General features: G+C 42.7%; 1 protein-coding gene across 3 annotated transcripts in view; it reads left to right on the top strand.

Moving 5' to 3' along the window:
* Positions 1-12,691, top strand: part of PLEKHG7 (pleckstrin homology domain containing, family G (with RhoGef domain) member 7) — a 92,288-nt gene that overhangs the window by 4,481 nt on the left and 75,116 nt on the right. For all 3 annotated transcript variants that reach the window (XM_010839703.1, XM_010839704.1, XM_010839705.1), the window contains exons 3-4: positions 1,963-2,712; positions 3,247-3,269. In XM_010839703.1, the coding sequence (XP_010838005.1) occupies positions 2,149-2,712; positions 3,247-3,269 (587 nt within the window). In that variant the 5' untranslated portion in view covers positions 1,963-2,148. The remainder of the gene's footprint in view (positions 1-1,962; positions 2,713-3,246; positions 3,270-12,691) is intronic.

The following is a 12,691-nucleotide window of genomic DNA, read 5'->3' as shown; positions in this document are numbered from 1 at the left end:
CATGTCACCATGAATCACGTTGGCAAATCAAAGAATCAGATTTGCTTGAACAAGAACAGATAGGAGGTAATTCTACATTAGTGAACCATAGAAAGCACCTCTAATCATGAGAAGCAGGGCATCTGAGTGACATCTGGGTTTTTCTTTTCAAATTGGCAAGTTATTTTTCCCAAAACATGGGGATGGATAAAATCTAAAATGTGTTTTGCCAATTACTTTGCATCACTATCTTTGAAATCATGTCGCATTTCGTAGTTTAAACCTTGAGGGAAAGGGCCTTGTTTTTCTTGTTCTTTACATCCCTTTACATACATATATACAATCATACATATATACATCATACATACACACATATATACAATCATACACACATAAATGCAGAATGTAAGGAAAATTGAACATATATTTGATTCTCTTAAAATGGAAATAAAAGGTGATGAGCTTTGTAGCTTCCAAGAAGTCTCTTAATCTCTTAGATCACTAAGGTTTTGAAAAGTTTTTTTGTTTCAATCTAGAAGGGATATTAAGTAAAACGTGCATGCATGCTAAGTCACCTCAGTCCTGTTCCACTCTTCATATCCCTATGGTCTGTAGCCTGCCAGGCTCATGAGTCCACAGGATTCTCCAGGCAAGAATACTGGAGTGGGTTGCCATGCCCTTCTCCAAGGATCTTCCTAACCCAGGGATAGTACCAGAGGCTCCTGCAGTTCCTGCACTGCAGGCGAATTCTTTACTGAACAGTAAATATTGCCAAAGCTGCTCCAAGTCTTTCCTCAAAACCCATGCCCAATAAATAAATAACAAAATTAAATAAATTAGGAGAGCCTGACATCATGACCCCCTAAACAGCTGATGGGGGTTTCCCTGGTGGCTCAGTGGTAACGCCTGAAATGCAGGAGACTCAGGTTTGATCCCTGCATCTGGAAGATCCCTGGAGGAGGAAATGGCAACCCACTACAGTATTCTTGCTTGGGAAATCCCATGGACAGAGGAGCCTGGTGGGTTATAGTCCATAGAGTCGCAAAGAGTCGGACATAACTTAGGGACTAAACCACTACCACCACCACATCAGTGGCCATTGTACAGCAGGAGTGTCCTCAAAGCCTGCCAACTCACTCCACACCGCTTTTAGCAGGAGTGAACACACAGGTTTAAGTTAAAGGGTCCAGAGATAAGAAAGGAAGATACAAACAAGAAAGCAGATGGAACCAGCTGGGACTAAGATGGCATGAATCTGACCTCCAACAGATCTTGAGTCTCACACGTTGATTTTACAACATTAGCATAGTATATGACACACCTACTGGCTGCTAGGACCAGACATTAAAGACCAAAAAAGGATAAAAATCAGCTGGCACCCCACTCCCTTGGAAAAAGGCCTGACCCTGCAGGGTAAACTAATGCATGCTGCTGCTGCTAAGTCACTTCAGTTGTGTCCGACTCTGTTGCTACCTAGGCAGCCCACCAGGCTCCTCTGTCACTGGGATTCTCCAGGCAAGAATACTGGAGTGGGTTGCCATTTCCTTCTCCGAACTAATCCCTATTATTAGCTTCACTCCTCCTCCCTTTGTTTTTATTCTTTAAATCACTGTCGCCCACCTCCAGGGCGACAAATTGATTTGTGAACACAATTTCTGCTTAGTCATTATTTGGCCACTGAGTAAAGCTTGCACTTTGTCCATCTCAGCTTGAGTTTCTTATTCACCTACTGAAACTCCAATGGAAAAAGAACCTTCCCTTAAGGAGGCAGGGAGCAGGATCCAAACGACTTAATTTGGTAAACAAATTTCAAAACATAAACAATTTAGATTGGAAGGCTGGACACACTTATCTTAATTACCTACAAACCATAACAGATACTAATGTTAACTAGGCATTCGTTAGCTCCTCTGACTAACTGGAAGCTTCTGTGTGAAATTTCAGACACCTTTTTTCTCACCTGTATCTCCTTGTTTGCAATAGATTTTGCACTCTGCTCTCCCTTAATGATCAGCCACTTGCTTGCAATTATCCTTTGGAAAAGGATGGAAACACACTGAGGAACACAGGCATCTGAAGACGGAAACGGAACCACCCCAGTGTGGTCAGGAGAACAGCAACTCTGACGACATCGCCTGGAAGTTTCCAGCAACAGGGCCTCTTAGTGGCATGGAGAAGATGGAGCCATCCCGCCAAGAGGTGCAGCCTGCAGCCTGCAAGGCCTCTCCTCCATACTCCCCGGAAAGCTTGTCGAAGAAGCACTGTCAGAACCAGGGGAATCTTCTCCACTTTGACCGGCAAGCCCCTGGCCGCTTGACAACCTCGCCCACTTTGCGGAGGTTAAGAAGCCGCGGTTGCGGGAGTGTGCGCGGAGGTGCTCGCGGCACTGCTACTGGGCATGCGCCGCCTCAGCACGTAGCCTTGGAAGTGCGCACCTGGGGCGACTTGCAGGAGTACCCTGGCTCCGCAAGTCCCCTTTCCAACAAGGTATGTGAAAGCACAGAGGAGTCTTCTCACTCCGTGTGGCCCCTGAGACTCCACTCAAGATTGCCTCTGGACTCTGAAAGGGCCCTCGACTCAGCCGAGTCGGTTGAGCTCCAAATGGGGCCAGGTGAAGAGCGTGCCCTTCCCGTGCCTCAGGACCTCGAGGAGGGGTCACATCTTCAGGCCTCCTTTCCACGGAAAGGAGACCACTCAGCACCCAGCCACACTCCAGGACCTCCGGGGCCTCAGGTAACACAGCTCTAAGCCTCTTGCCTCTCGTTTGGTGAATGCAAAGCATAATAGGTCTCCAGGTTGCCAAATTGGCGAGGATGGGGGGGCAAGGCAGCGGCGCCTCCTTGAGGGAGCCAACACAGGAAGTCACAGAGCTGGGGGAACACAGTCTTCAGGACAGCTGGCTGTCAAGCAAAAGGGGTGCAGCAGTTTGGGGAAGGAGAGGGAGGTCGAGCTCACTTTCTTCTTCAATATCCTTGAAGGCACTTTAAGAAAGGACCCGAATTAGAAATGGTCTCTCAGGCATTAGAAAGTAAAGGTGGCTCTCTTGCAAATCCAGGCTGTGTGAAGACCGCCAGGCATGGCTGGTTTAAAAGGGCAGAAAGAACAAATTATTCAAATTTCTAACGTTCTAATCTTCTCCCCAAAAAAGAAAACTCCAAAACGTTAATAACTGGGGACGTTAATGACCTCTTCCTTCAAGATGTGTGCTTTGGAATTTTGGATGGGTTTGAGCAATACTGAAATGTTTATTTTTCCAATTTATTTCAGAAAGAAGAATTGCATCAGTACAGGTATGTCTTTACTTTCTCCAGTGCGATGAAAGCTGTTGACTTTTTACTTTTACATCCTCTGTTCTGACATAGCAGACCCAATGGTGTATTAATCAGGGTACTTTGTTTTACAGCCCCCAAGTCACTGTTCATATTATGGGTGAAACAGTATTAATTTCCAGAGTCTCCTTTAAGAGCCTAGCATTTTACTATGGCTGGTGTATTTGTGGGTAGGGTATGACAGCCACAGGTGGCCATGGTTTTCATTTTGAATTGTCAATGACTTGACCTTGTGGTTTAATTAACATCCACTTGGTAATAGTTCTTGTAAGGTAGAGAAGATGTAAAGGCCAGAAACATTCAACAGTTTTTCAAAGAGAAATTCAGAAGACAAGGATAAAAGGAACAAGATATGCTGTTTAAATCTAGGGCAACCTTTAATATGCCTGTAACAACAAACTATGCTTTTATCTAGAATGCAGGTAGATTGTGTCACTTCAGAAACCAACTCTGACTTTCAGCTTGGTCGCCCAGCTCTGCCAGTGGATTTGCCATTTCTTTCAGGGATGAAGAGCTTCTGTGGCAGAAAGGGAAAAATTCAAGCCCAGTTTCATCCGCCCAATTTGTAGGATTGGTGGGAAGGCCTTCATTTCATGTGGAAAGTCATCCTCAGGGAATTAGCCATTGTTTTATTACTGGCCCTCAATCCTCAAGCAAGAGTTTGCTATTAATAGCAGGAAGGATGAGATCCATCTGTGCAATCTTTGTTGATTTTAACTCTTGTAGATTTTAATGCTAGTTGGCCTAAATGTATCTTAGGTAGAGAATATTTACAAAGCCATAGGCAAATGCAAAGTATTATGTTTATGTCAACTAGTTATTGCTGTGTAACAAACCAGCTGGAACTTCAGTGCCTTAAAACGGCAACTGGTTATTGTTTCTTATAAATCTATGTGTTAATTGAGGATCAGTTGATCTAGCCTAAGCTCAGCTGGGTAGTTCACTCCATGTGTCCCTCATCTTTTTCATGGGACCAAATTGCTGCCCTGGGCGTGTTATGTTGAAGGGAGAGGTTCAAGGGGATAAGTGGAAATATGCATGGCCTCTTGGACTGTGAGCTCTGTACCTTGTCTAATTCTACTGATCAAAGCCAGTCACGTACCTGAACTCAAGGGCAAGAAATTATGTGTCACCAGTATTATGTGGCAAACTGTATGGATACAAGGGTTGGTGAAGAAAGGGGCCATCAATGGAAATCTTCTACAGGTGCAGACCAGAATTAAGCTCTAAAATGATACCTAATTCAAATGTGTCAGAGAAAGTGAAAAGAGAATAGTTTCAGGGAAAGATGATGTTGATTAGAGTCAATCATGCAGAGTCTAATAGGGTATTTAGGGAATTTGTTCCTTACCCTAAGAACAGTGTGATCAGATGGATATAGGGTAGACATGAGATTTAGATGAGAGTGGACTCTAGCAGAACAATTAGAATATTCAGATATGAGAGGTTGGAGGGTTAGGCTCTGGTGAAGGCAGTGGAGTTAGAAAGAAATATCTCAGTTCCGGAGATTGTTAGGAGATACCACCACCTACCATTTGTGAATAGTAGACTACAGGGGGTGAGGGGGAGGAAGTTGTCAAGAATGACTTCCAAGCTTCTGGCTTGCACTGTTGGGTGGCAGATGGCTCCATTCACTGATACAGGCAACCTTGGAGGGGATAAGGGGATGTGGGTGGGTGGGATGAAAGTTTGAACACGTTGAATTTGAGGACCTGTGGAACATCTGAGTAGAGACTGTGAGTGGGTAGTTAACTAGAGAGTCTTTAATCAAGGAATGCTTCCTAGACCACGTAAAGTCTGTCCAACTTTGCATGTAACCTGGAGTTAGTGGACCCAAAGGCTAACTGCTGGGGTGCACCAAACCATTTGCAAAAGATGATGTGCAGGTAACTATTATTGACCAGCAGAATCTTCGTGAGGCAATAACAGAAATAGTCCTCAGTGATTCAAAGGGAAGACTTGGTCAGAGGGCTTAAGGCCTTATAAAACTGGGTAAGTTTCAGTATGTCACCATCACATACAAAATAGTGAAAAGCTACAGAAAGTCACCACAGGGAGTCAAAGATGAAGTATTTTGGACACCTTGGTATATGGTGATGACCCAGAATTATTCAACATTGTTTCTTCAGGACTTAGTACAGTACTTGGCATGTAGTAGGCAATGTTTGAATGAATAAATGAAAGAGTAAGTTACTATAAACTATTCATATGTTTAATAAATACTCAAGCATTACTACTAAAATAATTTTGCATCAGCCACAGACCACTCAATCTGTACCTTTTTAAACCAAAAAATTTACTGAAAGCATGAGTTTTTGTTAAATAGCTAGCCATTTTTGGCACAAAGATCCTCTGCCTGCCTGCCTTTTGCTCTCTCTCTCTCTTCTTCCTGTCATTTGTTCTAAGGGCTACTTCCCAGGCTGTGCGGTCCGACGGTGTAAGGCAAAGGGCTCTTTACATGAGGCCCTGCTGTCCATTGAGGGAACTGAGGGGCCCTCACCTCCAAAAACTTATTAAAACTTTATTTAAAACACACTTTAACTTGGGCTTTTACTATGCCTTTGAAATGATATAAACCAGGGTCTAGCAAACTATGGCAGAAATTCAACCCACCACCTGTTTTTGTAAATAAAGTTATATTGGAGCACAGCCACATATATTCATTTAAATACTGTCCATGACTTCTTTCCCACTGTAACCACAGAATTGAGTAGCCACTACAGGGAACATATGGCTCACAAAACCTAAACTATTTACTATCTAGCACTTTATAAAAAAAGGTTTGCTGACCCTGGTATATTCAGTTAAGAACTGCTTGCTTCTGTGGCAATCAGTCAATCACAGCAATGTTTTCTTTCCTTGTAGCCCTTTTGAAAAACTAACTTTTCTTTTATTACAAATTCTCAACACATAGCCTGACAATTGAGCAGGCTATGTAAGTGAGAAGGGCCCAGTCTACTCTCAGTTCTGAAATAAGCTCAGTGTTAGGACTTGGATTCCAAGTTTTTCTTTATGGAATTTCTTTCTCACTGTTGTTTCCTCTATGTATAACATTCCAGTGAATTCACACTCACTCCAAACTCTTTCTCCTGTCACCAAAATATGCCTCCTGGAAAACAATCTTTACAATGTATTCTTACTAAAGTGTGAAGGACTTCAGTTCAGTTCAGTCGCTCAGTCATGTCCAACTCTTTGCGACCCCATGAATCGCAGCACACCAGCCCTCCCTGTCCATCACCAGCTCCCAGAGTTCACTCAAACTCATGTCCATTGAGTCGGTGATGCCATCCAGCCGTCTCATCCTCTGTCGTCCCCTTTTCCTCCTGCCCCCAATCCCTCTCAGCATCAGAGTCTTTTCCAATGAGTCAACTCTTCGCATGAGGTGGCCAAAGTACTGGAGTTTCAGCATTAGCATCATTCCTTCCAAAGAACACCCAGGGCTGATCTCCTTCAGAATGGACTGGTTGGATCTCCTTGCAGTCCACTCATCTTTCCAAGTAGAGCAGTATATTTATCCCCTTTTGGGTTTCCCTATACCTCATAAATGCTTCCATCATAGTATCTAAAACAAATGTGTTTCTCTGACATCCATCTCCTCTCAGAAATAAGACCTTTCTGAAGGCAGAGACCACTAACTTTATACTTCATCTCAACAGCCATTACTCAGCTAGAGTCTGTCTCAAATATTTATTGAAGAAAAGGATGGATGGAAAGATAACAGGCAGGGTGGCAGGCTGCTTGGCTTACAGTGTTACTTACCTGTCCCCGGTGTATTTGAATTTCGACAGAGGACATGACTTGAAGCCAAGCAATAAAGCCATGTTACTGGAATTTTAAACATCATGCAACAAGGAGGGGAGATTTTGTGGGCAGGCACACTTTCCTCACACCACTTAAAGTCAGTCTTCCAAGAAAACTGTCTATCCCACCTAATTTTTCAATGAGCCTTGAAACTGAGAAGGAAAATGAACATACTACATTTATGAGAATGGACTAACCTTCCAGTGCTCAAAAGTAATCAGAAAAAAACTAAATATATCCAAAACATGAAAACCAAATGACAAGGAAGAGACCAGACAAGAACACTGATTGCCAGTAAATTATCTGGAGAGTCATCTAAAGCCAGTTTCATCTGGACTAGCCCTTAGCAGAGGCAGCACAACATAATATTAAGAGTTATTGGAATCAAACTCCCTGGGTTTCAATGCTGTATTTACTTCTCTCTGGCAGCATGACCTTGGGCAAGGCTCTGAACAACTCAAAACCTCAAAAGTATTCATCTGTGAAAGTTGCTCGGTAGTGTCCAACTTTTTACGACCCCATGGACTGTAGCCCACCTGGCTCTTCCCAACCCAGGGATCCAACCCAGGTCTCCTGCATTGCAGGCAGATTTTTTACCATCTGAGCCACCAGGGAAGCCCTGTGTCTTCCCTCATCTGTCGATTGGAGATGCAAATACAACTGACACTTCAACAGCACAGGGGTTCAGGACGCTGTGCAGTCCAAAATCCACATATAACTTTACAGTCAGCCCTCCTTATCTGAGGTTCAGTAGTCAGCGGATTCAACCAAGAACAGATGGTGTAAGTGCTGTAGTATTTCATGAAAAAAAAAAAATCTGCCTTTTAAGTGGACCTGCTCAGTTCAAACCTGTGTTGTTCAAGGGTCAACTATAGTACCCATCTACTAAGCTTTTGATATGATAAATAGCATAACTCAAATTTACCTTTTTTAAGAAGCTGAGTCATTCATTCATTCAGCACTTCCTGTATGCAGATCACTGACTTACTCTTGCTAAAATATTTTGACCCCAGAGTGAAAGGATAAATCACAGGAAGTTCATCTGATGTGTCCAAACATTAAATTCAATATAATGTTAAATTCTCCCCAGACTTTTACTTAAAACCTGTTGGATAGCTAGCACTGTCCCAGCCGTTAAGTGTGAAATCTTGGTAGAAAGTTAGTAACTATCAATGATTAGGTGGCATGTTTGTTTTTTCAGTCACTGTTCACATGTGTTTGTTCTGTTTTGTTTACATGTACACGCTGCTTTGTTTTTGGCTGCGCTGGGTGCTCGTTGCTGCACACAGGCTTCCTCTATTGCAGTGTGCCGGTTTCTCATTGCGGTGGCTTCTTCTGTTGCGGAGCACGGGCTCCAGGTGCACAGGCTTTAGTAGTTGCTGTGAATCTCAGCCCTCCATAACATATTTTGTTATTTTCTTTTTCCCTCCAATTATATTGAGGTATAATTGACATAGAACATTATATAAGTTTAAGGTGTATAGCATAATGATCTGAAATATGTACATGTTGCAAAATGATTACCACAATATGTTTAGTTAACATGCATCACCACGTGTAGTTACTTTTTTTTTCCCTCTTGTGATATGTGAATACTGTTAATTAGTTAGAGGCCTCAGGGTGTCATGGAGGTCTTCTTGAGCTGGGCCTGGCTGGAGGCTAGAGTGGGAACTGGCAGCTTCTTTCACGTCAGGAGCCTTGTGTTATTCTTGCACTGCATCAGCTACCCCAGAGTGTAAACTCCATCACAGCAGGAGTTGTGCCTGTTTTGCTCATTGCTATATCCCTAGGGTCTCAAACACCACCTGGCACATAGTAGATGTTCAATGAAACTTTAAGGAAGGAAAAAAGGAAGTGCATTGGTCGATTAGTTAGGTTAGGTCAAGCTTGGTAGGGGGAATTGTATCATCCCTTTCTGGAAGTTTTCTCCTCCAGCAATTTATCTCCCTCTAGCTCCTTTCAACCTCTGCCACCTTCCTAATCAGTTCTGTGTTCATCTTTCGAGTGTTCGTTGGATTATTGGGGATTTGTATGACTATGACTTGATCATGCTGGGTGGAATTTTTTTTAACAGACTAATATTTTTTTAATTTAATTATTTACTTGTTTTGGGCTGTCCTTGTCTTCATTGCTGCACTTGGGCTTTTCTCAAGTTGCAGAGAGGAGGGCTACCCTTCATTGTGGTGCACGGGCTTTTCATTGTGGTGGCTTCTCTTGTTGCAGAGCACAGGCTCTTGAGTGAGCAGGCTCCAGTAGTTGGGCTGTGTGGGCTTAGTTGTGTGCGTGGCATGTGGAATCTTCCTGGATCAGGGTTTGAACCCATATCCCCTGCTTTAGCAGATGGATTATTGTCCACTGTACCACCAGGAAAGTCCCACACTGGGAATTACTGCCTTGTCCAGAAAAGGCAGTAGTCTCAAAAGACAGAGTTCTAGGCAGTTACCGATACCAGCAGCTACTCTTTTGCTCTGAACACACGTGGGTTTAATAACTGTCACTGATTGAGCCCAAGATGTCACAGCATGGTGTGTTTTCCATGCTGTTGGAACCCCAAAGCTTGTCTTTGTTGTATTCAAAGTGACATGTTGGGATGAGTCCCATTTGTTCACCCCACATTCATGGAGTGGCCGTTCAGTGCCAGGCTCTGGAGAGTAAGCTAGAGGCTCCCCTTATATTCTCCCTTCTCAGATGGATTTTGGTAACATTCTGGTAGAAAATGGAACATTTTGGTAGAAAACTGGAACTGGATATTATGTAAGGAATTATGTCAAACATGTAAATAAATGTTTCTAACAATCTTGACAGACTCATAATGAAAAAAAATGTTTCGCAGACTTTAACCGAGAGAGCTATAGTTCCATAAGTGGCTATTGAATTGTCATTTCTCTATTGATTATTTTTAAAAGGGATTTTTTTTTAAAGATTGTTACTGATTCTAATTGGTTATTCCTGTGTAATCAACTCACAATTATAAGCAACCATTCCAATTTGTACTATATCTCTTGCATAAGGTAGAATACTATGTTTCTTAAAATAGAACACTGCAAGGCAATCCAGCCAGTCAATCCTAAAGGAAATTGGTCCTGAATATTCATTGGAAGAGCTGAAGCTGAAGCTTCAATACTTTGGCCACCTGATGCAAAGAACAGACTCATTGGAAAAGACCCTGATGCTGGAAAGGATTGAAGGCTGGAGGAGAAGGGGACGACAGAGGGTGAGAAGGTTGGATGGCATTACTGTCGTGATGATCATGAGTTTGAGTAGGCTCTGGGAGTTGGTGATGGACAGGAAAGCCTGGCGTGCTGCAGTCCATGGGGTCGCGAAGAGTAGACATGACTGAGTGACTGAACTGAGCTGAACTTTTTCCAGTCACACAGTTGTTGGAAAACCACCTGCTGGAAAATGTACATTTATCATACGAATTTTAGTATCAGACAAAACAAGGCCTAACAAGCCTGCTTAATAAAAGAAAAACGGCAACAACATTGTATTATCTTACTAAACTTCAAAAGATTTTTATTCCATTAATATACACATATCACTATAGGACAATTGCTACCCTCAGTTTCTACCCACTCATATTCTCTAGAGTCTTTTGTTTTTCTTTAAAATTTGCACCTGGGAATTAGAGGCCGGTAGTCCTTGGTTTAAGCCCACTGTACAGAGAGAATCTTTTTTTTTTTCACTGCAATTAAAAAAAATGTATTGGAGTATACTTGACTTACAATGGTGTATTAGTTTCAGGTATCAGTTCAGTTCAGTCGCTCAGTCATGTCCAACTCTTTGCGACCCCATGAGCACACCACGCCTCCCTGTCCATCACCAACTCCTGGAGTTCACTCAAACTCACATCCATTGAGTCGGTGATGCCATCCAGCCATCTCATCCTCTGTCGTCCCCTTCTCCTCCTGCCCCCAATCCCTCCCAGCATCAGAGTCTTTTCCAATGAGTCAACTCTTCGCATGAGGTGGCCAAAGTACTGGACTTTCAGCTTTAGCATTATTCCTTCCAAAGAGCACCCAGGACTGATCTCCTTCAGAATGGACTGGTTGGATCTCCTTGCAGTCCAAGGGACTCTCAAGAGTCTTCTCCAACACCACAGTTCAAAAGCATCAATTCTTCGGCACTTAGCTTTCTTCACAGTCCAACTCTCACGTCCATACATGACCACTGGAAAAAACATAATCTTGACTAGACGGACCTTTGTTGGCAAAGTAATGTCTCTGCTTTTGAATATGCTATCTAGGTTGGTCACAACTTTCCTTCCAAGGAGTAAGTGTCTTTTAATTTCATGGCTGCAGTCACCATCTGTAGTGATTTTGGAACCCAGAAAAATAAGGTCTGACACTGTTTCCACTGTTTCCCCATCTGTTTCCCATGAAGTGATGGGCCCAGATGCCATGATCTTTGTTTTCTGAATGTCGAGCTTTAAGCCAACTTTTTCCCTCTCCTCTTTCACTTTCATCAAGAGGCTTTTTAGTTCCTCTTCACTTTCTGCCATAAGGGTGGTATCATCTGCATATCTGAGGTTATTGATATTTCTCCCGGCAATCTGGATTCCAGCTTGTGCTTCTTCCAGCCCAGTGTTTCTCATGATGTATTCTGCATATAAGTTAAATAAGCAGGGTGACAATATACAGCCTAGACATACTCCTTTTTCTATTTGGAACCAGTCTGTTGTTCCATGTCCAGTTCTAACTGTTGCTTCCTGACCTGCATGTAGGTTTTTCAAGAGGCAGGTCAGGTGGTCTGGTATTACCATCTCTTGAAGAATTTTCCACAGTTTATTGTGATCCACACAGTCAAAGGCTTTGGCATAGTCAAGAAAGCAGAAATAGATATTTTTCTGGAACTCTCTTGCTTTTTCTGTGATCTAGCGGATGTTGGCAATTTGATCTCTGGTTCCTCTGCCTTATCTAAAACCAGCTTGAACATCTGGAGGTTCACGGTTCACGTATTGCTGAAGCCTGGCTTGGAGTATTTTGAGCATTACTTTACTAGCATGTGAGATGAGTGCAATTGTGCGGTAGTTTGAGCATTCTTTGGCATTGCCTTTCTTTGGGATTGGAATGAAAACTGACCTTTTCCAGTGCTGTGGCCACTACTGACTTGTCCAAATTTGCTGGCATATTGAGTGCAGCACTTTCACAGCATCATCTTTCATGATTTGAAGTAGCTCCACTGGAATTCCATCACCTCCACTAGCTTTGTTTGTAGTGATGCTTTCTAAGGCCCACTTGACTTCACATTCCACAATGTCGTACAGCATAATGATTCAATTATACATACATTCATTCTTTTTCAGTTTCTTTTCTCATATAGGTTATTACAAAATATTGAGTATAGTTACCTGTGCTATACAGTAGGTTCTTCCCGTTATCTATCTTATATATAGTGGTGCCTGTATGTTAATCCCATGGAATCTTTTTTTAAGAATGCCAAAGATGTCTTTGTCCTGTTTTTATAGGAGGAGCTTTAATTATTCATCTTTAAACATTTCTGCCGAGGTAAAGGTCATCACATAATTACTGCCCCACCCACTGGCCACTGGCGGGGAGAATAATAGCAAACCTAAAACCCTG

Source organism: Bison bison, unplaced genomic scaffold (genome assembly GCF_000754665.1).
Source record: "Bison bison bison isolate TAMUID 2011002044 unplaced genomic scaffold, Bison_UMD1.0 scf7180017864133, whole genome shotgun sequence".
Lineage (NCBI taxonomy): Eukaryota > Metazoa > Chordata > Mammalia > Artiodactyla > Bovidae > Bison > Bison bison.
The sequence above is the reverse complement of the archived record's forward strand: the minus strand, read 5'-3'. Positions and strand labels throughout refer to the sequence as shown.